Source organism: Narcine bancroftii, chromosome 1 (assembly GCF_036971445.1).
Source record: "Narcine bancroftii isolate sNarBan1 chromosome 1, sNarBan1.hap1, whole genome shotgun sequence".
Taxonomy (NCBI): Eukaryota; Metazoa; Chordata; class Chondrichthyes; order Torpediniformes; family Narcinidae; genus Narcine; species Narcine bancroftii.
This window is the reverse complement of record NC_091469.1, coordinates 85,095,594-85,121,489: the sequence shown is the minus strand read 5'-3', so window position 1 is coordinate 85,121,489 and position 25,896 is coordinate 85,095,594. Positions and strand designations below refer to the sequence as shown.

At 44.1% G+C, this 25,896-nt stretch overlaps 1 protein-coding gene across 10 annotated transcripts in view; it reads left to right on the top strand.

The window, feature by feature from the left end:
- The window catches only part of LOC138760765 (retinoic acid receptor RXR-alpha-A), a 128,022-nt gene that overhangs the window by 75,830 nt on the left and 26,296 nt on the right, over window positions 1–25,896 (top strand). For all 10 annotated transcript variants that reach the window (XM_069931834.1, XM_069931851.1, XM_069931857.1 and 7 more), the window contains one exon: window positions 13,691–13,841. In XM_069931834.1, the coding sequence (XP_069787935.1) occupies window positions 13,691–13,841 (151 nt within the window). The remainder of the gene's footprint in view (window positions 1–13,690; window positions 13,842–25,896) is intronic.

Genomic DNA, 25,896 nt, shown 5'->3' with positions numbered 1-25,896 from the left:
TTCGGATAGTCATTGCCACTGTTCTTGTCAACTGAAACCCCCAGATGGACAAGCTTTTATCTTCTGACTGAGCCGAAGTAGTTGATCTTCATAAGCTTAGTGATAAAGCCTTGAAAATTACATCTGAACACACAGTGTTGATTTCCAGAAAATCATACAGAATTTACAATATAGAAGCAGAACATTTGAGCCATTGGGTATTTGGAACAGAATTCTGTTTGGCCGCCTGGCTACATTTGGTTCATACCTCGATGAAGGTCTCAAGCCCAAAATGTTGGTTTTGTATCTTTATCTTTGTTCTATAAAGGACACTGTTTGACCAGCTGAGTTTCTCCAGCATTGTGTTTTTATTTCAAGCACAGTGTCTACAGATTTTGGTGTTTTACTTTTTACCTGTGAAATGTTATACATTTTAAACAGGTCAGTCTGAATTAAACAACACAACACTTTCCCATATTGCACAGCTTAAATGAATAGACAAGCTTGTTTCTTTATCTTTGCCTTGCCTAATTTCAGTGTCACAGAGAATTAAGCAAGTTATGTCAAGCCTAGACATGAATGCTTAGGCAGAAGCATAGCTGTAATTAAATCATCCAATATTACACCTGCTTATTTTTTTTCACTTTTCAATTGGTTATAGTTTTGCACATTACCTGAAATCGTACATCACATTTTTTGGTGCATTTCTCAGCAGATCTCATTTTTGACATGAAGTGGGTGAAATTTCAAGCTGTTAATCCATTGCAGTACTAACGTGATTAGGGCCTTCGTCTTCAAATTTAATCACACTCATTTGTCTCCTCTGTCCTCTCTGGTCAATTTCAGTTTGGCTCCTTCCTCCTTTTTTCCAATTTTATGGTTCTCATTATTCAACTTCAGTTATAGAATTGAATCAAATGAAGGAAGAACACAGATGCAGTACCACTTCACTCCGTGCAGAATGAGCCTTCTTCCCATTGTGAATGTCTCCCATACACTAGGAATAGCTAAAAAAAATGCACATGGCTCCCTCCTGTTCTCCACTGATAGCTATTTGTCTTGCCTGTGCTTTCTTCCCTGGCGATTTCCCTTTCTTTCTGCATTGTTACGATTGTCATCCCTTCCACACCCCTCTACCCCCTCCTCTCACCCACCCCCCAAACACTCATCCCTCCATCTCCACCTATTATACCCAGATTGATTCACTCCTGCATTAGTTTTAACAGCCCCCTCCTCGGCTGAGTTAGAAGTTGATTTCTTCTTACTGAATCACTGAAGCCCTTTGCAGAATTGACAGCTTCAAATGCTGCAGTTCGGTTATTGTGTAGAATTCATTTCTGAACCATTTCATTCCATCAAGAATTTGATCATTTTGGGATGAGTTGTTTGCCTTCTGTTTCTGGGTACAAAACCATGTTACTTTGCTTTGGACCTTGGTTAGATCTGAGATTCTTCTACATTTGTATCTTTCAATAAATGGCACCATTTTGAAACATTTAATGACCTAATAGACTTGGGAAAATAAATCCTGACTGGTGAAAGGACATGCTGATAAAGTGGTTTCAAAAGGCATGTGGCTTGCATGCAAAAACAAAAGCATGAAATTTAATACAAATGAAATCTTGCTCAAACTTAATAAATGATTGTTTGGTCTTTGAATCGAATACTGTGAATAGTGGCATGATGGCACAACAATTAGTGCTGCTGCCTCGCAGTTCAGTTACCCAGGTCCAGTCCTTGCCTGTACTTCCATGTGGAGGTTGTACATTCTTCCTGTGATCACATCGCTTCCCCAGGTGCTCTGATTTCTTTCCAAAGGTATTCCTATTGGTGGTTTGGTGAACTGTAAATTACCCAGTATAGGTGGGTAGGAAGAGAATCTGAATGGAATTGATGGCTATAATGAGAGAGAATGGGCTACAGGGAAATAAATTCAAGAATGGGACTGAAAACCAGAATAAACTTGATAAGCACCTCTGTTGTAAGAGAATATGAAACATAGGAATGTCTGGGCACCATCTTTCAGAAAAGATGTTGCAGAAGTTGTGGCAACTTTTTTAATATAATGTAGCTAGCGAACAAATAGGTAAAGTCCTTGCAGATGAAGACTGGTTTCTCCTGTACTAGAATGGGATGAAGCTCATGACCTTGCAGTTGACCATTGTATAGTAACCATCCAGGTTAGTCAACAGTGAATTCTCCTGTAAATGTGCAGCAATTCTGGGATTGGAAGGAAAGCCTGCAAAGGTTCCTGCTCCTAATGACTAGCCAGTGAACCCCTGACTTGGAGATGTTGGATTAGGTTTCTGTTCGTAATCACTATCCAATGTTTTTTTCCCTTCCAAGTCCGAGATGGGAAGTTGTTCCTGCTCTTGATTAATGTCCAATTCCTTTAGAAACAGGCTGAAGCATTTTTAGTCACCTTCAAGCAAAAATGACAGATCATTAGTTTATCTTGTTCTTTTTGAGTCTGACGAAGTGCAGTGATCAGGGTGCTAACTGATCTGAAACAAACCAGAAAAGGTTTGCAAATATGTGGCAAGTAAGGCAGCAAAATGGAAGAGAAGAAAGGGTTAATGTTTGAAGTCACCAGAATGGTTCAAATGAAAGGTCAGCAGTCTGAAAATCTGCCTGATGTACTGATTAGTTAAAATATTTCTTGTTTTTAATTTCAGCTTTCCAACGACTGCAGTAATTTCCTTGTCTATTCATTGTGGGTCTGACCAAACTGGCTCTAAGGTTCAAGATTTAGAATCATTCAGAGGGGCACGATACTTGATGTTTAAAATTTAATAAAAATAATCTAATTACAAACATAGATTCTGAATTTCATCTATCAGAGTATATGTGAAAGTGTAAATTAGAGGTACAGGTGGATAATTCAGTTTGATTAATTTTAATTTAATGAGAAGCCGCAAGGTATGACTGCACCAGTTCTTACTTTAATGTATTGTGAGATTTCAGCTTACTCACAAGGCTCTTGTCACCTCTGGGCACAGACTTTCACTGAATTGTTTGCTTTTTACCATGGTAGGACCTGGGATTAGGACTGTATTCTAATTGAGAAATGATTCATGGAGAGGTGCAGCATAAGAACAGGCCCCTTGGCCAACCTACTAAACTCTAACAGCATGCAGAAACCTTGAGGAAGGGCTCAAGCCCAAAACTTCGGTAATATATCTTAACCTCCGTTGGATACTGCGAGATTGGCTGAGTTCCTCCAGCATTTCTTTCTATTTTATTTCAAACATCATGCACCTATTTTTACACTAATCCTATCCAAACTCAATTATTTTTTGTTCATTCACATCAACTACCCTCAACATCACCCAGATTCTACTGCTTTTCTACACATTAGGCCAATTTACAGTGGACAATTAACTTGTTTCATTTGGGACCGTGGGAAGAAACTAGAACACCCCAGTGGAAACCCATATGGTCACAGGGAGAATGTGCAAACTTTGCACAGGCGGCACCAGATGTCAGGATTGAACATGGGTTACTAAAATTTGAACTTGAGGTAGCAGTTTTAGTTGCTGCATTGCAGTGTGACCTTGAATGGCCCCAAGATATGTAATCTAGGTCTGGATAACCCCTTGGTTGTTCATATAACACTACCCAAAAATATACAGAGTTGTTCTTTTTGGTGTATATAATTCAGGGGTATGGAGACTAGAGTCACTTGCTGGGTAAGTACTGTAATAATTGAAAGTGCAATACTGGATCTCTTATTAGGGAATGAGACAGGACAGGTGACAGAAGCATGTGTACTGGAACATTTTGAGTCCAGTGATTATCATTAGTTTCAAGTAAATTATGGAGGATTGGTCTAGTCCTCAGGTTGAGATCTTCAATTAGACAAAGGCCATCTTTGAGGAAATGAGAAAGGATCTAGAATGCGTGGATTCAGGTAAGTTGTTTTCTGGCAAGGATGCACTTGGTAAGTGGAAGGCCTTCAAAGGTGAAATTTTGAGTGTACAGAGTTTATGTTCCTATAAGGATTAAAGGCAAAGTTAACAGTTATAAGGAGAGATATTAGGGAACTAGTTAAGAAGAAAGAGGTGAATAGCAGTGTATAACAAGGAGCAAATGAGGTACTTGTGGAGTATTTTTTAAAAAAGTACAGAAAAAAAGCAAAGATGGAAATCAGCAGGGTTAAAAGAATGATGAGGTTTCTTTGGCAGATAAAAGGTGAAGGAAAATCCCAAGGGCTTCTACAAGTATAATTAAGAGCAAAAGAATAGTAAAGGACAAAATTGGTCCTCTTGAAGATCAGAGTGGTCGGCGATGTATGGAGCCAGAAGAGATGGGGGAGATCTCAGGTTTTTGTTTTGCATCTGTATTTACTCAGGAAACTGTCACTGAGTCCAGGGAAGTGAGCCAAACAAACAGTAAGGTCATGGAACCTGTATAAATTGAAGAAGAAGAGGTGCTTGCTATCTTAAAGTGAATAATGTGGATAAATCCCCAGAGCCTGACAAGGTATTCCCTCAGTCCTTGAGAGAAACTAGTGCAGAAATTGCAAGGGGCCTGGCAGATTCATTTAAAATGTCCTTAAGCACGGTTGAGGAGTCAGAGGTTTGAAGGGTATCTCGTACTGTTTAAAAAAAAGACTCCAATGATAACCCAGGTAATTATAGGTCTGTGTGGCTGACGTCAGTAGCAGGTAACGTATTGGAAGGTGTCATAAAGCTTGGATAGCCAGGGACTGATTAGTGATGGTCTACATACCTTTGCGCATGGTAGTTGTGTTTAACAAATCTTAAGAATTTTTCGAGGAAGTTACCAGGAAAGTTGATAATCAAGGAAAGGCTTGTAGTGAGATTGCTATGGCTACAGCTAGGTTAAAACTCTCAGTTGTAGCCCTAAGGCTGTAGCTTGAATCAGCAGGAGAAGAAAAAGACACAGACCAGTAGAGTTTATTTGACAGTGAGTTTATTCAATGGTAGCTCTGCCTTTTATAGTAATCTTGGCCATGTCACTACCGGAGCATGGCTTGAGCACACTGGCTGCTGATTGGTTACCTTGGATGCCCAGGACCTGATTGAGTCCCCTGCGATCCACTGATAGTGATTGGCCGGTTTCACCGCTCTGCCAGTGGCCTATGGATCGGGCGTTTCAGACCACACTATGCCTTGCTGGTTGCCACGTTTGACGGCCATTTCCTGTGATTGCCCGAGGTGCAGGCTGCTGCACTCCCCACCCCCAAAGAACCAACCATCAGGGCACAGTTTTTAGGAGGCTGACTCCTGCACTGTGGGGTCGGGTGATGGGCTGGTCAAAGTCCAAGCAGGCCAATTTTAACTGGTCGAGTGTGAAAGTCTCTTCCTTGCCATCAATGTTCAAAACACAGGTGGAGCTGTTGTTTCTCCCTCGTAAGGCCACTGTAGAGGTGACTGGTAAGCCTTGTGCCAAACAAACATGTATTTACAGTCACTAAAGTTCTTCAGGACGCAAGTGCAGGGTTGGCTGTGGGGTCTAGGTTTAGCAGGGGCCAGGTTGCCTAGGCACTTGCGTAGTCGGGACATTGTGGTCACTGAGGACTCCCCTGTTCTCGGGCCGTCATGAATTTGCCCAGTTTTACTAAAGGTGTGATATAGAATAACTCAGCAGAGGACGCCTCGAGGTCCTCCTTGGGTGCGGTGCGAATGCCTAATAGACCCAAGGAAGTTCATTGACCCAGTTAGGTCTGGTAAGCCGTGCCTTTAAGGCTGCCTTAAAGTGCCTCTGGAACCTCTCCACCAACCCGTTGGCCTGTGGGTGATATGCCATGGTGTGGTGGAGTTGGGTCCCCAGGACGTGGGCTAAGGCAGTCCACAGACTGGAAGTGAATTGGGCCCTCCTGTCTGATGTAAGGTGTTCAGGGACCCAAAATTTGCTACCCAAATGTTGAGTAAAGCCCTTGCGCATGCTTCTGTGGAAGCCTCTGATAGTGGCACCGCCTCTGGTCATCTGGTCGACCATTGTGAGAAGGTAACGTGCGCCTCTGGATACGAGTAGGGGCCCTACAATGTAAATGTGCATGTGGCTGAAGCGGCAATGTGCTGGCTTGTGTCCATGGTGGAGCTTTGATACGAGTCTAGATTTTGGATGACTGGCACTGAGTACAAATCCTGGTCTACACGGCGACCTCTTTGTGGATGCCATGGCAGACTTACCTGTTTGCCACCATTTTGACTGTAGTCCTGATGGCGGGGTGAGTCAAGCTGTGGACATATTCGAAAACCCACCTCTTCCATGCAGCCAGAATGACAGGACGAGGTTTACCCATAGAGGTGTCGCAGAGTAGCATGTGATTGCCGGGGGCGATCTGGATGTTCTCTAGTTGTAAGCTGGTGAGCGCGGTCCGTCCGGTATGCCGGAATGTCAGGGTCTGCTTGCTGCGTATCAGCCAGGGCCACATAGTCGATACCAGGGGTAGCTGGATGGGATAGGGTGTCGGTCACCAAGTTGGATTTGCTGGCTATGTGTTCAATATCTGTTGTAAATTTGGAAATGTAGGACAGGTACCGCTGTTGCCTGGCTGACCATGGATCTGACACCTTACTGAAGGCGAAGGTAAGGGGTTTATGGTCCATGTATATTTTGAACTTTTTGCCTTCCAGGAAGTAATGAAACTGCCGAATTGCCAGGTATAAGTCTAACATTTTTCTAACACAGGCACTGTACTTGAGATCAGGTGGCCTGAGGTGTTTACTAAAAAAGGCCAGCAGTTGCCATTGTCCATTGACCAGTTGCTCAAGTCCACCCCCGACTGCTGTGCTGGAGGCATCTGTCCTGAGGGCATTTGGGCACCTGAGAAGGGTGGCATGGCTAGGGCGTTTTTGGTGGCCTGGAAGGCCTCTGTTGCCTTCTGGGTCCTACCATGAGGGGGAAGTCTGGGCTCATGATGCAGGCCGCTGCAGGTATGAAGTGACGATAAAAGTTAACTATACCTGCAAACTCTTGTAGTCCATTCATTGTCGATGGCATGGGGAAAGAGCAAATAGCATCCACGTTAGTGAGTAACTGTCTGGCTCCATGCTGGTCAATACGATGGCCCAGGAAGTCAATAGTCTCTCAGCCAAATTGGCACTTGGCCAGGTTGATGGTTAGGCCGAAATCGTTCAGCTTGGAGAATAATTGTTCAAGTGGGCGGCGTGCTATGTGTGGTTGTGGCTAGCAATTTAAAATGTTGTTGAGGTAGATGAAGACAAAATGTAGATCCAGGCCCACTGCATCCATCAGCATCTGGAAAGTCTGAGCTGTGATTTTTAACCTGAAGAGCATGCATAGAGATTCAAACAATTCAAAGGGGGTTATGATAGTGGTTTTTGGGATGTCTTTGGGGTGTACCGGGATCTTGTGATAACCCTGATGAAGTTCACCTTTGAGAATATCTGTGCCCCTTGCAGGTTCGTGGTGAAGTCTTGGATATGGGGCACGGGATATCTGTTCGGTATGGTGTCCTCGTTGAGGCGGCAGTAGTCTCTGCATGGCCTCCAACCATCCTCTGCTTTGGGGACCATGTGGAAAGGGGAGGCCCAAGGACTCTCGGCACCACACAATGCCAAGTTTCTCCATCTTTTTGAATTCGTCCCTGGCTAGGTTGAGTTTCTTGGGGTGGGGGGAGGGAGGGAGATGCCACGCCCTAGCATAGAGGGGAGGGCCCTCTGTAATGATTTGGTGCCTCATCCCATGTTTGGGTTCCTCCGAATGGAAGTGAGGTGTGGTGATGGAGGGGAATTCTGCTAGGACCCGAGCGAATCTGTTGTCAGCAGTACTCTCTAAGTGCAGGTCAGGGGTGGTGAGTTGAGTGCCCATGAGCGAGAATGACTGAAATGTCTGGGCGTGCACCAGCTGGCGCCCCTTGATATCCACTAGGGGTGAGTTGGCCTGCAGGAAATTTGCACCCAGTAATGGTTGTTGCATGGCTGCCACCGTAAACTTCCAAGTGAATTATCTGTCCCTGAAGTGTAGAGGAATGGTGCTGGTACCGAATGTTTGGATGTTGGAGTCGTTTGCCACTAGGAATTTTGGCCAACTTTGCCGCAGCAGGCTTCCGGGCTGGTCGGGGGATTGATGTATTGTGCCCTAGTGTCCACTAAGAAACGTTGGCCCAACAGAGCCTTGAATGTGTAACAGGCTTTGCAGTTGGCCAGTCGTCGCAGCAATTAATGACGGCCGGCCTGGCCTCCTGGAATGTGCAGGGGAAGCGGCATTGACGGGCCTCTGAATCCCACCATCGATAATAGGATCAGTACTGCTCACCAGTGGGGCGCGGTGTTCCTGACCGGGCGCTGATGTCGCGGTGCTGTCACCTGTTCGAGTGAAGTGCAGGCGTCCCTTTTTACCGCCCATAGCAGGTTTGCTCAGACAGCTACCTTCCTGGGGTCATTGAAGTCTTCCTTCACGATGAGCAGCTGAATGTTCTCAGGCAGCCTCAACAGGGAGATCTGCTGGAACAGTGGGCAGGAGGAGTGACCATTGTTGAGAGCAGAAGGGGCTCTGTTCCCCAAAATGTCGATATGCCACAGTCGGGCAGCGCGCTTGCGCTTTGAGAGCCTGAAAGTGCAGATTAACACCTCTTTCGTGGCCACATACCTTCCTTGTTCCAGGGACTGCTGGAGGAAGTTGATGATGTGGGCTGCAGTGTCCTGATTGAGGGCGTTGACCACGTGGTAATAGTGCGTGTTGTTGGCAGAGATCCATCGAATGGCAAACTGCGCCTCAGCTTGCTGGAACTACACCCGTGGTTGCAACGTCCAGAAGCTTCAATGGTCCAAAATGCCATTTGGACCAGTCGGAGTCACCACTGTAGTGAGGTCACTACGGCTACAGTTTGGTTATAACTCTCTGTTATAGATGATGAGGTAGTGAACTGGATTTGTCGTTGGCTTTATGGGAGAATCCAGAAGGATAGTGGATGATTGTCTGGAGTTGTGTGCCTCAAGGATCGTAGCTGGGTCCATTTTTTGTTTACCATCTATATCAAGTCATATTGTTTATACCATGCTCGCACAGTAAGGATGAGATAGTGTTTCTCCATGACCTCAGAGCATATTTACATAATTATAAGTTAGAATATATTAAACAGTTTAAAATATTAAGATATCCACAGAACACTATCCACATACATTTTGTGAATTCAGGAGCCTGATGGCTTGGTGGGGAGGAAAAACTGTTGGTCAATCTGGATGTAAGGTTCCAAGTGCTACGATGCCTCCTACCAGATGGCAGGAGGGAGAACAGTTTATGAGAGGGATGTGTTGCATTGAGTGTTGTAGATGCCCTTCGTGGTAGGAAGAGAACCCCCAATGATCTTTTCTGCTGACTTCATTATCCTATGCAGGGTCAGAGGAGGTACAGCTGTGATCAGAGGAGGTACAGCTTCCAAACCAGGCGGTGATGCAGTTGCACAAGATGCTCTTGATACATTCTCTGTAGAATGTAGTGAGGATGGAGGGTGGGAGATGAATTTGCCTCACACTTGCAGGAAGGTGAGGCGCTGCTTTGGTTTCTTGGCTATGGAGCTGGTGTTAAGGGACCAGGTAAATTTCTCCACCTAGTGCACTCCAAGGAGCTTGACGACCTCAACGGTGGAGCCGTCACTGGTTGGTGGAATGTGGTTTCCACCCCTCCCCCCACCTCGGCCCTCCTGAAGTTGACATCCATCTCTTTTGGTTTTTTTAATGTTTAGATACAGGTTCTTGGCACTGCACCAGTGACTTATCTCTGTGTGCTGACTACTCATTCTTACTAATCAGGCCTACCAAGGTCATGTCATCAGTGAACTTGATGCTGCACAGTTGTGGCTCAGAAGAGTGAACAGCAGTGTTTTAAGCACGTAGCCCTGGGGAGCTCCCATGCTCAGTGTGATGGTCTTGGAGGTGCTGTTTCCAATCTGTCTGCCTGGGGTCTCCCCGATAAGAAGTTGAGAATCAATTTTGCAGAGTGAGGTGTTTAGACCCAGCAGGCTCAACTTCCTTATCATACTGTGGTATAATTGTGTTGAATTCCGAGCTGAAGTCAATAAACAGCATTCAAACATTAGAGTTCTTGTTTTCCAGGTGGGTGAGGGCTAGATGGAGGGCAGTGCGATGGCATCATCCGTAGAGTGGTTAGGACTGTATGCAAACTGGATGGGGTCTAGTGATGGGGGCAGCAGGAGCTTGATGTGCCCCATGATGAGCCTCTCGATGCACTTCATGATGATGGATGTAAGTGTGACAGGGCGGTAATCATTGAGGCAGGACTTCGTTGGTATGGGGACAATGGTAGCAGATTTGAAGTACATTGGGACCACGTTGCTCCTCAGAGAGATATTAAAAGATCTCGATGAGAAGATGTTAAAAGATCAGAGAGGAGGTCGTCTTTGCTGCCATGTCATCTTTTCACCTCAAAACATGCATAGAGTTGTTCAGTGCATCTGGGAGGGAGGCATCACCAGTACAGGCAGATGGTGTAGTCTTGTGGTTGGTAATGAATGCCTTTCCACAGCCGTGCATATCCTTGCTGTCCAGAAAGTGACTGAATGCACTGGGGATATGCTCGCTTTGCTTCCCTGATGGCCGTAGACATCTTGCAATAGCTAGGACTACCTTGTCATTCTGAAGGCAGCATCTTGGTTCTTGAGCAGCACGTGCACAACCACAATCATCCATGGCTTCTGATTCAGGTATAGTCATCAGGGACAATTGTGCTGTCCCAGATTTCCCATATCCTGCAATTGGAGCATTCCAGTGCCCTAGCTGTCTCCATTAACTCTTCCTAATTTAAATACAAATATCTTGTCCTTAACTCACTGGAATCAAGCTTGTTCTCAGCCTCTAAAAGCCAAAGCCTCTAAGTCCCACTCCTACACAGGGCCACTCACACCTTGGCCGCTTTCCACTGGCTGCTCCACTTGAGCTACCCTCTTTTTATTTGTCACTGCCCCTTATCTTTATTACTCCTTCCACCAATCACCGTTCTATTTAATGCTTAACTTTCTCTCTGCTCCCTTGGAACTCTACTCACCTCCAGCTGGTTCCCGATATTCACAGTTCTCCCAAATACCTCGCTCCTCTTTCAGCAGTCGTCCTGAAATGACAATGCTGACAAGTTTAATGCAGACATGTGTGAGGTGTTGCATTTTGGAAGGACAAACCAAGATAGGTCATAGAAGTTAAATGTGCGGTAGAACAGGCGGATCTGGGAGTACAGATTCATAATTCAGATACACGGAAGTGGTCTCACAGGAAGATAGGGTTGTAAAGAAAGCTTTTGGCACATTGGCCTTCATAAATCAAAGTATTGAGTATAGAAGTTGGGATGTTGTGGTAAAGTTGAGGCCAAATTTGGAATATTGTGTACAGTTTTGGTCACCTAACTACAGGCAAGATTATCAATAAAATTGAAAGAGTGCAGAGAAGATTTACTAGGATGTTGCTGGGACTTGAACTGAGTAGCAGGGAAAGGTTAAACAGGTTAGGACTTTATTCCTTGGAGCTAAGAAGAAGGGAGGGAGATTTGATGTAGGTTTACAAGATTATGATAGAGTAAATGAAAGTAGGTTTTTTCCATTGAGGTTGGATAAGATAAAACCAGAAGACATGGTTAAGGGTGAAAGTTAAGAAGTATAGGGGAACATTGGGGGAAATTTCTTCACACAGAGAGTAGTGGGAGGATGATGCGAGCTGCCAGCTGAAGTGGTGAATGAGGGCTCAATTTAACATTTAAGAAAAATCTGGACAGGTACATGTTTGGGAGGGGTATAGAATGGGTGCCTGTCAGTGGGAAGACAGAATAATAAGGATAAGGCACAGACTAGAAGGGCTAAAGGGTCTGTTTCCTATGCTGCAATGTTCTGCGGTTTGATGGATATTATGTGAATAAGAATACATAGGCACCCACAAATCTGTAGGGTAAAATCAGAGAACATATACAAATCCACAGTAATAACGAACAGAAGACAAAAGTGCTGGGAACAGTCGCATGTTGGTAGACATCTGCTGGAAGTGAAACATAATTAATGTTTTGGGCTGAGATCCTTTGTAAGATTTGCAGAATCTACAGTGCTTTTGATTGTTCAGGGAAATAAACATCCTGTTAACCTCAGGTGAGCATTTAAGAAAGAATCAAGGAAAAATAATATGATTTTATATTATTCAATATGGACTGACTAGTGTTGTCATCATCCAGAATCTGAAGAGAAGATTGGAGGGACAAAAGTCCAGTGGTTAAAGACACAGGATTTAATGTATCATCTTAATAAGGGGTTGTTTCAATACCACTGCAGGAGCAGGAGCTTGATGGGAAAAAAAAATTAAAAAAAAAAATGAGAACAAATGCAAGGGATAATGAGGATTTTTAAAAAGTAATTGGATACAGGAAGAGCTATCTCTATGTGCTGCCATCAAATTCTCCCAATGAAGATGCTTACAGGTGGTTGTTGGAGTGGAATGTGCAAAGACTCTCTCTTCAAATATCTCTTAATCTTTGTAAAATTACCTTTATGTTGAGTTGAGATTCATTGTATTTGTGAAATATTTTGTATAGTTTGAGCTTGAATTGGCTTTTTTTCATTCGTGATAGATTGGTAACTCAAAATTCCAGAATTGTAAGTAGTGTACAAGCCCTTTGTACTCTCAAGCTCCTTCTGGAAGTACACAACACAATGGTTTAACACCACTGATAACCATTAACACTTTGCAATCAATGATGCGCATCACATATTCCCTTGGAAGGTGCTGATGAAAGCTTGTGCTGTGGTTTTCTTCGTAGTAATATTGTTTGAACTTTAATTGCTGACCTGGTCTGAGATTTGGACACAGCAAGAAAATTCTGCATTCCCTGCTCCTTGTTACACAAGGGATCTGCGTTGACAGTGGGGCAGTAATCCCTGTTTAAACTGTGTGATGGGATTGGTAGAATTGTATTCCAGTTTATGCATGAAAAGCTTTTGGTGAACTGACAGATACCTGTCTCCAAGATCCATGTCCGTAAGGTTTGTTTGGGCTCCTGCATTCCTAGGTTTACTTGGGCCCCATTTCCGCACTAAAATAAATTTCACGGGTCAAAACGGGCAGCACAGTTAGCGTAGCTGTTAGTTAGCACAATACTTTTACAGCGCCAGTAACCCAGGTTCGAATCTGGCACTGTCTGTAATGAGTTTGTATGTTCTTGTGTTTGCATGGGTTTGCTCTGGTTTCCTCCCACCCTTCAAAACATACAGGGTGGTTGAATAATTTGGGTATAATTGGGCAGCATGGGTTTAAATGGCCAGAATCGGCTTCTACCATGCTGTAAATAAAAATTTAAATTTAAAACTTACCCGAGAGGAGTTCTGAGTCTGAAGTTCCCAACTTGATGATCCCTGGGTTCTACCCCCGTGTAAGGGTCTTCACAGAGGTAGCCTCCCAAGTTCATGAGCCCCAATCTAATTTGATTCCCTGAGGTCCTGTACTTGAGGAGCAATAGAAGAAATTAACTTAGTGTAATGTGATAGCATTGTGAAAGTAATAGAATTTCTAAGGAATGTCAATGCTATTCTAAAATGCTGATCCTTTTCCTTGTGTATTGAGGAAAGAATGCTGCTGTTAACTCTGTATGAATGCTTAATATTTCCTTTATTAGCTAGTTTCCACATGTGTCTTCTTCACAGGGATTGGATGGTATAATGTGGTTAGATTGGGGTTTTTTTTGTCTGTACAGAAAACTTTCAATTTCAGATGTTACTCTTGTGTTGCAGGTAAACTCACCTATGAATTCGGTAAGCAGCACAGAGGATGTGAAGCCACCTTTAGGAATCAATGGCGTGCTTAAGATACCATCTCACTCTTCAAGCTGTCCAGTTTTGCTCACCAAACACATCTGTGCCATTTGTGGGGACAGGTCTTCAGGTGCGTGCATGTTTTGAGCCACTCGAGAATACCATTGCTCTGTATCAACACCATGTTCGTTCATTCATTCATTACCAATTGGCAGGTTTGCTGTCCTCATTTTGAACTTTCCTTCACTTCTTCAAAGTGGCTTGCCTTAGAGTTCTGTGAAAATACAGAGGTCTTTGTCCTGTTACTTGTAGCATCCTATGTTGCTTCCACCATTTTAATCCTAATCTTTCTGTCCAACATCTTAAAAGTTCTTGATATCAGAAAGTTGCTGCTCATACATGAGTTACAGTGATTCACAATGTACAGGCTGTGGAATGGTTTGGTCCACTCTGCCTCAATGGATGTGCTCAGATAAGGTACTTAACAATTCAGTACAAATAGATTAACTTGGTTCAAAATGTGAAACTTTCCCCCCCACAGAACCAATCCACTCTGTCAAAATTTAATTGAACTGCATATAAAGTCCCAAGTGTTGGCATTTTGCCACCTGCTTCCATAAAGAGTCCATTACTGGAATGTAGCCAGAATGACCATGGTGAGACCACCTCCCAAGTTCACCATTTCCTTTTTCACATGAGTACCCTTAAAGAGATTTAGAATCTCAATCTATCTTATGCACCAGTACTAGGTTAAGTTTGTACGTTTGTCACAAAATACCTTGTACAATGCGAAGAGTTCTTCTGTGAACAGACCAACAGGCTATCTCTAGAATTACATACAGGCGTGCATGGACCACAGTTTACAGAGTGCATGATAATGCTGAAAAGAAAGATCAATTAGCACCAACCAAGGACAACATGAGTACTGTTACGGGTTCATTCGAGAAGCTAATGGTTGTAGGGAAGAAACTGTCTTTAAGCCTGTTGGTGGATGCTTTCACACTCTTAAGCCTTCTCTCTGATTGGAGAAGGGTGAAAATAGTGGGTCTGGGTGTGATGGATCTTTCAGTATCTTAGCTGCCTTTCTAATACAACAGGAGATGTAAAAGTGGTCCATGGAAGGGAGGGAGGTTTTCATTATGAGCTGCATTCACTGCCTTTCGCTGCCTTTTCTGAAATTGGGTAGAACTTTTCCTACACCACGCTGTGGTGCATCCAGCAAAAATTCTTTCAACGGTGCACATGTGTAAATTGTTGAGGGATGGAGGACTGCGCCAAACATCCTTCATCTTCTAAGAAAGTAGGTGCGTTGGAGTTGGTTTCTTAACCATTGCTTCCATGTGTTTGTCCTGGGTCATAAGAAATAGGAGCAAGTGTCGGCCTGTCGAACCTGCTCTGCCATTCCATGAGATCACGGCTGATTTGATGATAGGCTCGGCTCTACTTGCCTTTCCCCATATCCCTTAATTCCCCTTCTATGTAAAAAAAAATATATCCAACCTTGTCTTAAAATATATTTTCTGACGTAACCTCCACTGTTTCAATGGACAGTGAATTCCACAGAATCACCACCCTATGGGAAAAGCAGTTCTTCCTCATCTCTGTTCTAAATCTACTACCCTGAATCTTGAGGCTATGTCTCCTAGTTCTAGTCTCCCCCACCAATGGAAACCACTTGCCTATCTATGCCTATCTCTTTCCTATCTATGCCTTCAACAATGTTATATTTCTTTACAAGATCCCCTCTCATTCTTCTAAATGTCAACAAGTGTGTTTCCAGGTGACTCAATCTCCTCATAAGCTAACCCCTTCATCTCTGGAATTAATCTGGTGAACCTCCTCTGCACCACCTCTAAAGCCAGTACATTCTTCCTCAAGTAAGGAGACCAGAATTGCACACAGTACTCCAGATGCAGTATCATGTACAGTTGCAGCATAATTTTCCTGCTCTTAAATTCCATCCCTCTTGCAATGAGGGCTAACATTCTATTTGCCTTCTTTTTTAAATTTTATTTATAGTTTTGTATATAGTACAATATAATATAGAATCGTATCCAAACTATACTTACAATTATCTTATTGCCTGCTGCAATCGCTTGCCAAATGATAATCTGACTGTAGCCAAAAGTGCGTTGTTTGTGGTCGATGTTTTAGCTGTGGGTGTCGGCAGTGTTCCGAGGTCCGGAAGCTGCGTGCATTCTGTTGCTACCAGTGAGCACACGCTGTTCACTGTGGATGGTTGGCGCATGCATGCGAGTTTTGTGGGGGTTGAATTTTAGTTAGCCCGCGTTGACTGTTATAGCAGGATAGACGGTGGGTAAGTAGGGCTCTGATATTTTCTGTTGACTGTTAGTAACGTTTGCAAGGATGTGATCATTACCACATTGAGTCCTTTTGTGTTCACTAATAAAACAGTTTAAAACGCATTTGGATTTCATTATGGATTGATTCAAATGTGTCACAGTAGCCCACGTAGCCTCCAATTGACTTTTTTTATGGTCAGTAGTCGCTACATTTTAGTGAACAGAAAATAGGCAGGAATTTTAGTCAACAGAAATTAGCCGCATCTACGATAGCACTGAATAGACATTTCCTCTCTTCAGTTTGGATTGATACTGAAAACATGTTAGAAATGCCAAGCACAGACATCTGTCTCCATTGGTCTGAGATTCAGTCACAGAGCAATCCAGGGCTTCTAATCCTAGAGCAAAATGTCCTATCTGCACACTGGCAGAGTTTTTTGCCGAGAATCACAACGATATAATTGACTACTGCCGTGATGGAAACTTGCTTGTTGACACCAACGATTCATAGCCATCAGAAGTGCTAGGATTATATTTGTGGATTCCTTCTGGGTATTTATTTAGTGTGAACACAATATGGATGTGATGACGCTTGTCCATTGGGGACTGTTGATATTGGGCTTGAGTTGTGCGTGCTTGGTGCTCGAGCTTGGCCGACAGTTGGATGGAGATGTGTAAAATGGCCACTGCCGCCATCATCGCCACTGAGGTGCGATTAAAACCACTGCAGAAGATATCAACTGAGTTTAAAGCCAACAACTTTGAAATGGCTGAATTTGTGTCACAAAATGGTGATGAAGATGCAAAGGATATGCAATTCAAACTGGAGAAAAAGTCAAATATTAAGGCAACATCTGACATGCAGGATGAAGTACAACCAGGTGACAGGGTGTCGAATGTTGGAAGCAGGGAAAGCAAACAAGGTTTTTCTGGATTTAGCTCCAGAGTTTCCAGTACTGCACGTGTAAAGGCTGAGGCTGAAGTGGCTAGTCTTGTACAACAAAAATCACTTATGGACAAATATGCCTCAGAAGAACAGGAGAAGGAGAAGCAGCTAAGGAGGAAAAAAGAGCAGATGGAGCTGGAAGCAAACTTTGCTGATATTATGGCCAAAGCGAAGATACTAGGAACCTCAAAGAGATCCAGTGTTCAAAGCAACTTATTTGAAATTTCTGATAGTATGGAGTCAGATTTTGAGAAAGGACAACAGGAAAAGAAAACACATTATTAAGATTGATGCTTTTGTACCTCTGTTACAAGACATGCATACACATGGACAAATTGTCTCAAAGCACGGTGTTATCAATCCACAAACACCAATAATAGGAACTGCAGACAGAGCTGTAGCTCAAGTCCAGTCTCTCACCACAGCTCCCTTGACACCAGTCAAGCATCAGAAATCTGGGTGAACATGCACATATGACATGTCTGCTACGTTACCTGCCTCAAGCAATAGTGAACAGAGCAACACATTCTCAGCCATGGAAAGGCAAAATGAAATCACTGCACCATTAATCTAGCTACAGTGTCTCTCTTTCATGCCTAAGAAGGAGATTAAAGTTTTTGATGGTGACCCACTTCAGTACCAAGCATTCATTGAATCCTCTGAACACAATATTGAAAGCAAGAACAAAAACTACAGAGATTGCCTTTATTATCTGGAACAGTACACAACAGGACAGCCAACGGAACGTAAGGAGTTGCCTACATAAGGCCTCAGACAGAGGATTCGGGAAGGCAAAGTCTTTACAACAGGAACATTTTGGCAATGAGCATAAAATTGCTACAGCTTATATGGGGAAGGTTTTTTCATGGCTGTCAATTCCGGATGACAAAAAAGCTCTATAGGCATACTCCTTTTTTCCATGAGGATGTTATAATGCCATGGAAGATATCAACTACATTCATGAGCGTGACATGCCTGCGAATATGCTAGTCATCTTAAGGAAATTGCTGTACCGGCTGAGGGATATATGGAGAACTGTGATCTGTGATTTCCAGAAAAAGCTACCTTTAAGGATATGGTGGACTTCCTTGAAAGGCAAGTGAAGATTGGAACAGATCCAGTATTTGGAGATATCAATGACACTCTATTGATGAGCAAAGATGTAAGGAGGACCAAGAATAAAAGGAGGCTTCTTTGCCACCACTGTGATAGTTGCAGATAAGGAAAATGTTAAAAGAACTAAGGAAAAGGAGAGTTTGCCTGCTGTGAAGAGCTGTTTGTTCTGTGGAGGTGGACATGCTTTGAACATGTATCCACAGTTGGAAAAGAGGGAAAATAGGGAGAAAATTGCATTCCTAAAAGAAAAGGAAGTATGTTTTGGCTGTTTGTGTAAAGGACATGTCAGCAAAAACTGCAGGAAGTGACTCAGCTGCCACATATGTGGTTTAAAGCATCCCAGAATGCTCCATATTCACCAAGGGAAGAAGGAAATGGAAAAGGAGCAAGCAGAAAGAAAGGAAGCAACCAAGAACAGTGCTGTAGCCTCTGTTCAGACAGGTGATCTTACTGGGGCTGATCAAGATATCTGCAAACTGTCAATTGTGCCTGTACAAGTCAAGGCCAGGAAGGGTGGTGTAACAGTACATACTTATGCATTTCTTGACCCAGGTAGCATTGCATCATTTTGAACAGTGGGGCTAATGCATAAGCTTAATCTTCAGGGAAGAAAGTCAAATATTCTTTTGAGAACTATGGGTCAAAGGAATGTTGTTGAAAACAGAGTTGTTTCAGGCTTAGAGGTCTTTGGACTGGACAGCAGGGAGTTTTGAGATGTCCCAGGCATATACACTCAGAAGACTATGCCTGTGAACAAAGGAAACCTCTCACATCAAAATGATATTGATTGGTGGTCTCATCTAAGGAATGTTCATATTCCTGAAATTGGATATGAGATAGAGTTGTTGATTGGCTCAAATGTATCAAAGGCTCTGGAGTAATATGGAGAGTGGGCTACGGACTTTGTGCTGTCAAAACCATGCTTGGTTGGACGACTAATGGACCATTAGGAAGAAAAGATGATAGTTCTCAGAAGCAGTCAGTGACAAGTGTCAACAGGATGTTAGTTGTGAAACTTGATGAGCTGTAGGAACAGCAAATCAGGACTGACTTTCCCGAGTGCCTCAGTGGCGACCAATAACCTTCAAGAGAAGACTAGCAGTTCTTGGATTTAGTCTCAAAATCTGCCAATCTAGTCGATAACTATTATTGCATTGGAACTCCTTTAAAGGAAAGAGAAATATGCATGCTTGATGATAGAAGTATTGCTGAACCACGTACACTGAACCTCAAGAGAAAATTCAAGATGGATTCTTCTTTTCATTTGGACTACACCAAATTCATGTCTGACATGATATCCAAAGATTATGCAGAGAAAGTACCAAATGGTGTTTTGGAATGTAGTGATGGCAAAAAAAAAAGGTATCTACCACACCATGGGGTTTTGCATCCACAAAAGTAAAAAAAGCTTTGACTGGTGTTTGACTGTGGAGTGACATTGCAGGGTGTTTCAATAAATTCTCAGCTCTTACAGGGGCCAGACCTGACCAGTACATTGATAGGAATCTTGGCTAGATTCTGTAAAGAACCTGTTGTCATCACTGCAGATATTGAAGCAATATTCCACCAGGAGAAGGTACCAAATGAAGACCATGACTTGTTACAGTTCCTCTGGTGGCCTGATGGAGATTACAGCCAGAACATGGTGGAATACAGAATGACAGTGCATCTATTTGGAGCAACTTTATCTCCAAGTTGTGTGAACCTTTCCCTGAGGAAATGTGCTGAGGACAATGTGAAACAGTTTAGTCCTCAGGCTGTAAACACCATCATGAACAACTTCTATGTGGATGATCGCCTCACTTCATCAGCCTCAGAAGAAAATGCAATAGCTCTTTATCTTCAGCTATGAGTGAATTGTTTCAAGGGAGGCTTTCTACTTAACAAGTGGATAAGAAATGGTTGTCACGTGTTGGCTGCCATACCTGAAACAGAGAGAGCAAAAGAAATGAAGAATCTGGACTTGGATCATGACAACCTTCCTGTGGAGAGGTGTTAGGTATACAATGGTGCGTTCAGTCTGATGTTTTGAAGTTCAAAATGATCTTGAAAGACTGACCCTTCACAAGAAGGGGGAATCCTTTCAACAGTCAGTTCAGTATATGATCCCCCAGGAATATTGGCACCAGTAGTCCTGACTGCCAAGAAGATCCTGTGAGATTTTTTTAGGAAAAGGATTGGTTGGGACGACACGATACCAGACTCCATTGTACAGGAATGGATGTGTTGGATTCAGGATTGTCATAACCTGGAAGTCCTTAAGGTTGACAGATGCTTCAAACCCATTCATTGGGTTTGCTTAACTGCATCATTTTGCTGATGTTTGTGAGGATGGTTATGGAACTGTTATTACCTATTACTCAATGGTCAGGTACATTGTGGGTTTGTGATGGGAAAAGCAAGAGTGGCTCCATTAAAGCCAGCCATTATCCTTCAAATGGAGTTGACTGCTGTCATTATGGTGAGCAGAAATGGTGTGGAGTAAAGAGTTGCAGATGAAATTAGCAGAGTCCATGTTTTGGACCAATAGCACCTCTGTGCTTAAATACATCAACAAAAAGACCACAGGGTTCTGAACCTTAGTGGCCAACAGAGTTGCTGAAATTGACAAAGTCTCGCATGCACATAGTTAATAATCCAACAGACATGGCTTCCCAAGGAAGCCTCAGGAAGAGTGGCCTCAAAATCCTGATCGAATGGAAGAAATCTCACCAAAGGACTCTTAAAGCAGGAGCAGAACTGTAAATGCTGCTTAGATAACGTCTGAAGATGTGGATCCAATAACTTGCTTAATCTTTCATCCTGGACTCATTTGAAAAGAGCAGTTGCGTGGATGCTCAAACTTAAAGGACTGCTTCTGTATCGTAGCAGAAAGAGGAAACAAGCAAGCATTGTTCTTGCTCAGCTTCATCCAGATAACATCCATTAGTGAGATCTGCTACAAAGGGAGACAGGAAATCTTGAGACTCAGGAAAACAGTAGTCTCACAGTTGAAGAACTGCCTAATGCTGAAATGGAGATCATCTGCTTTTGCCAGAAGAGATTTGCAGACAAAATCTCAAGTCTGAGAAAAGGAATGAATGTCAAGAGGACGAGCCACGTTCGTAAACTCAATCCCATTCTGGAGAATGGTGTATTAAGAGTTGGTCGGCGACTTATCAGAGCAGCAATGCCAGAAGAGATTAAACATCCTGTCATACAAACCAAGAATTTTCACATTTCTGATCTAATTCTTTGACATGTTCATGAAGAGGTGGGTCATGGTGGTTACTACCATGTAATCCAGACTATGCAAAAAATATTGGATTTCTGGTGCTACTGCGTCAATCAGAAAAATTGTGTCAAAATGTGTTGTTTGTCAGCGTATAAATGCTACTCCTGGACAACAGCAGATGGCAGATTTGCCCCTGGACAGAGTTGCTCCCTGATGAACCTGCCTTCATGTATGTTGGAGTCTATTATTTTGGGCCCTTTGGAGTGAAGCGTGGAAGGAGTGTTGTGAAGTGCTATGGCTTTATTTTTGCATGTCTAGCTGTAAGAGAAATTGACATTGAAGTGGCATCATCACTTGACACAGACTCTTTCAACAGTGCCCTTTGGTGTTTTACAGCCAGACGTGGTTAAGTGAAAGAACTGCGATCTGATAATGGCACCAACTTTGTGGGAGCTCAACACGAGTTGAGGGAGGCAATGGAAAGCTGGAATCAGGATCAGATCCATAATCACTGCTCAAGAAAGAAATGATTGAATCTTCCATCCCCCTGCTGGCTCACACCATGGTCGTGTATGGGAAAGATTAATTAGATCAGTGTGAAAAGTTCTCAATTCCACCCTAAATGTGCAGTCTTGACAAGGAGGCTGAAGCTGAGGCTATCTACAAGTCATCCAATCACTAAGGCTTCTACAGATCCAGATGACCTTGAAGCACTTAGACTGTGCCACCAAGGTAGTTTCAAAAGGAAGACATAAATGCTTGTTGCAGGTGGAGGCAAGGTCAGTATAGGTCGGACTTATTCTGGAAAAGGGATTAAAGAATATCTTCCCCAACTGCAGGAATGACAGAAATGGTTTAACATCAGATGCAACTTCACACGAGAAAACCTCATGATCATCATGGATGATTCAGCACCTCAAAACTCCTGGTTAACTGGAAAAATTGTTGAAACAATTCTGAACTAAAAGGGACTTCTACATCATGTTCGAATCAAGACCAAAACTAACTTTCTGAACAGATCCATCAACAAAGTCTGGCATCTATAGGAGGAGACAGAGGTACTTTAATGAGCCCAAAACTGACTTTATTTTGTTGTTTTTTTGGACCTTGCCTCATGCCCACTACACAAGAGTACAGACTTTACTGGTTCAGAGTGGTGGTAAAGATCACTCTTTTTCAAGACTATGTGCTAGCAACCTTTGCCCTTGTGTAGCATGAAGAAAGAAGATCTACATGATTTTGGAATGTACTATACTTGATTGTTACTTATAATTGTGTAATTATTATTTGAGACGACATAATTAGGGACTGGTATCGTAGAAGCCGAAAGTGCATTGTTAGTAATCGATGGTTTGGGTGCTGGCATCAGTGGCAATCTGGAGGCTGCGTGGAACCTGTCTTTGCCGGTGTTCACTGAGAATGGTTGGTGCATGTGCACGGGTTTGGCGGTGGTTAAATTTTAGTTAGCAGGTATGGCGGGATAGACGATAGGTGAGAGGGGCTCCGACATTTTCCGTTGATCGTTAGTCATGGTAGCAAGGATGTGATCGTTACCACTTTGAATCCTTTTGTGTTCACTTTTTTCTTTGGCTTGGCTTCGCGGACGAAGATTTATGGAGGAGTAATGTCCACGTCAGCTGCAGGCTCGTTTGTGGCTGACAAGTCCGATGCGGGACAGGCAGACACGGTTGCAGCGGTTGCGAGGGAAAATTGGTTGGTTGGGGTTGGGTGTTGGGTTTTTCCTCCTTTTTCTTTTGTCAGGCGGGCTCTGCGGTCTTCTTCAAAGGAGGTTGCTGCCCGCCGAACTGTGAGGTGCCAAGATGCACGCTTTGAGGCGATAGCCCACTGGCAGTGGTCAATGTGGCAGGCACCAAGAGATTTCTTTAGGCAGTCCTTCTACCTCTTCTTTGGTGCACCTCTGTCTCGGTGGCCAGTGGAGAGCTTGCCATATAACACGATCTTGGGAAGGCGATGGTCCTCCATTCTGGAGACGTGACCTACCCAGCGCAGTTTGATCTTCAGCAGCGTGGATTCGATGCTGTCGGCCTCTGCCATCTCGAGTACTTCGATGTTGGAGATGAAGTCGCTCCAATGAATGTTGAGGATGGAGCAGAGACAACGCTGGTGGAAGCGTTCTAGGAGGCGTAGGTGATGCCGGTAGAGGACCCATGATTCGGAGCCAAACAGGAGTGTGAGTATGACAACTGGCCTGTATACGCTAATCTTTGTGAGGTTTTTCAGTTGGTTGTTTTTCCAGACTCTCTTGTGTAGTCTTCCAAAGGCGCTATTTGCCTTGGAGAGTCTGTTGTCTATCTCGTTGTCGATCCTTGCATCCGATGAAATGGTGCAGCCAAGATAGGTAAACTGGTTGACCGTTTTGAGTTTTGTGTGCCCGATGGAGATGTGGGGGGGCTGGTAGTCATGGTGGGGAGCTGGCTGATGGAGGACCTCAGTTTTCTTCAGGCTGACTTCCAGGCCAAACATTTTGGCAGTTTCCGCAAAACAGGACGTCAAGCGCTGAAGAGCTGGCTCAGAATGGGCAACTAAAGCTAAACTAAAGTTTAGTTGTGTTCACTAATTAACAGTTTAAAACGCATCTGGGCTTCATTGTGAATTTCATTTGAATGTGTCACAATAAAGAGCCAACTTTGCCTCCGAGCAGATAGTAGATTGTGTATCCTCTGCACAATTTGCTTTTCCACTAAATTTAGTGTCATCAGCAAGCTTGGATACACTAAGTTATTGGAGATGTTCATTCGAAGATCTTGAGGCTGTCTACTTGACTTTATTGACACCAATGTTAACAGCGATGTGTACTCTTTCCCGCTCTTGGGAAGTCGATAATAATTTCCTTCATCTTAATAATATTGAGAGAGAGGTGGTTATCTTGGCATCATTGTTGTGTTCAGAATGGGTTTCTCAGATTCAAAAAGAATGAAAGCTCGGCACGTGTTATGAACAATGATTTATATTTACACACAGGTATTTTACGAAAAGGGCACACACTGACGGATTAATATGCACAGTCCACAGGCATGGTATACTGAGAAATGAGGGTTTAACTTGTTTAGTACCTACTACCCATTGCATGGTATACCAAAAAAAGGGTTTAACTTATTCAGTACCCACCACCCACGGGCACGGTATGATGAGAATCGTGGGTTTAACTTGTACAGCACCCACAGGCACATTATACCGTGTAACTAAATGAGTACATATATGTGAACCTGATCTCCATTGTCACCAGTGCTCGGGATTCGGGATGCTGTTGACTCCCCGGGGCTGCTCGTGGCTCGCACCGTAGAATTTAGCAATAGTCACAACCGACGAACATGTACACAGCAATAATAACTGCACATCGGATGAAAATAAATAACTGCACATTAGGTGCGAATAACTCACTGCTAAACATCCTCAACTCCCGATTGGTAAACCTCTCTATCTCTGGCAGGCATAGCACACTAACAAACAGTAAATTAATTACAATTAATTTATATAAAATATCAAATGAACCTGGTCTCCAGCATTGCCCACAGCGTGGGATTAGGGTCAGGACCATTGCATTTGACCCTCTGGAGCTACTTGTGGGCAGCAGCCTGAATTTCAGTGATGGTCTCCATGCAGCAGCCAGAATAGAGAGAGAGAGACACACACACACACACACACACACACACACACACACACACACACACACACACACACACACACACACACACACACACACACACACAGACTGCACATACTTGGCTTTTTCATTGCGTGACCCATCCATGTGACCTGTGAGGACCAAAGGTATGTCAGCCTCACCTGTGTGCAGATTGCGATGTGGAGGACAAATCACAGGGCCAATCATCCATCAGTCTCACAGTTGGGCAGATCTAACCCTTGTTTGGCATGTGAGGTGATATCCAACTAGGCTCCAACAAGAGAGATCATATGACCCTCTGCAATCCACATTCCCACCAGATTCCAGACAGAGAGGCCACATTTCCCTCAACAATCCACACTCCCAGCAGTTTCCAGATGGAGATGCCACATGACCCTCCACAATCTATACTACAGATACACAATCCTTTATCCGGAACCTGTGGGGGACTGTGTGTTCTGAATTGTTCCGCTGTATCCACTCCCACCCCCTTCTAATTGCGTTGCCGGTCTTCCCCACCCCCCCCTGACTCGCGCTGCCGGTCTCTCCCCCCTGACTCGCGCTGCCGGTCTTTCCCCCCCCCCGACTCGCGCTGCCGGTCTTTCCCCCCCCGACTCGCGCTGCCGGTCTTTCCCCCCCCGACTCGCGCTGCCGGTCTTTCCCCCCCCGACTCGCGCTGCCGGTCTTTCCCCCCCCGACTCGCGCTGCCGGTCTTTCCCCCCCCGACTCGCGCTGCCGGTCTTTCCCCCCCCGACTCGCGCTGCCGGTCTTTCCCCCCCCGACTCGCGCTGCCGGTCTCTTCCCCCCCCCCCCCCCCCCCGACTCACGCTGCCAGTCTCTTCCCCCTCGCCTGCCCGACTCGCACTGCTGGTCTCTACCCCCCCGACTCGCGCTGCCGGTCTCTTCCCCCCCGACTCGCGCTGCCGGTCTCTTCCCCCCCGACTCGCGCTGCCGGTCTCT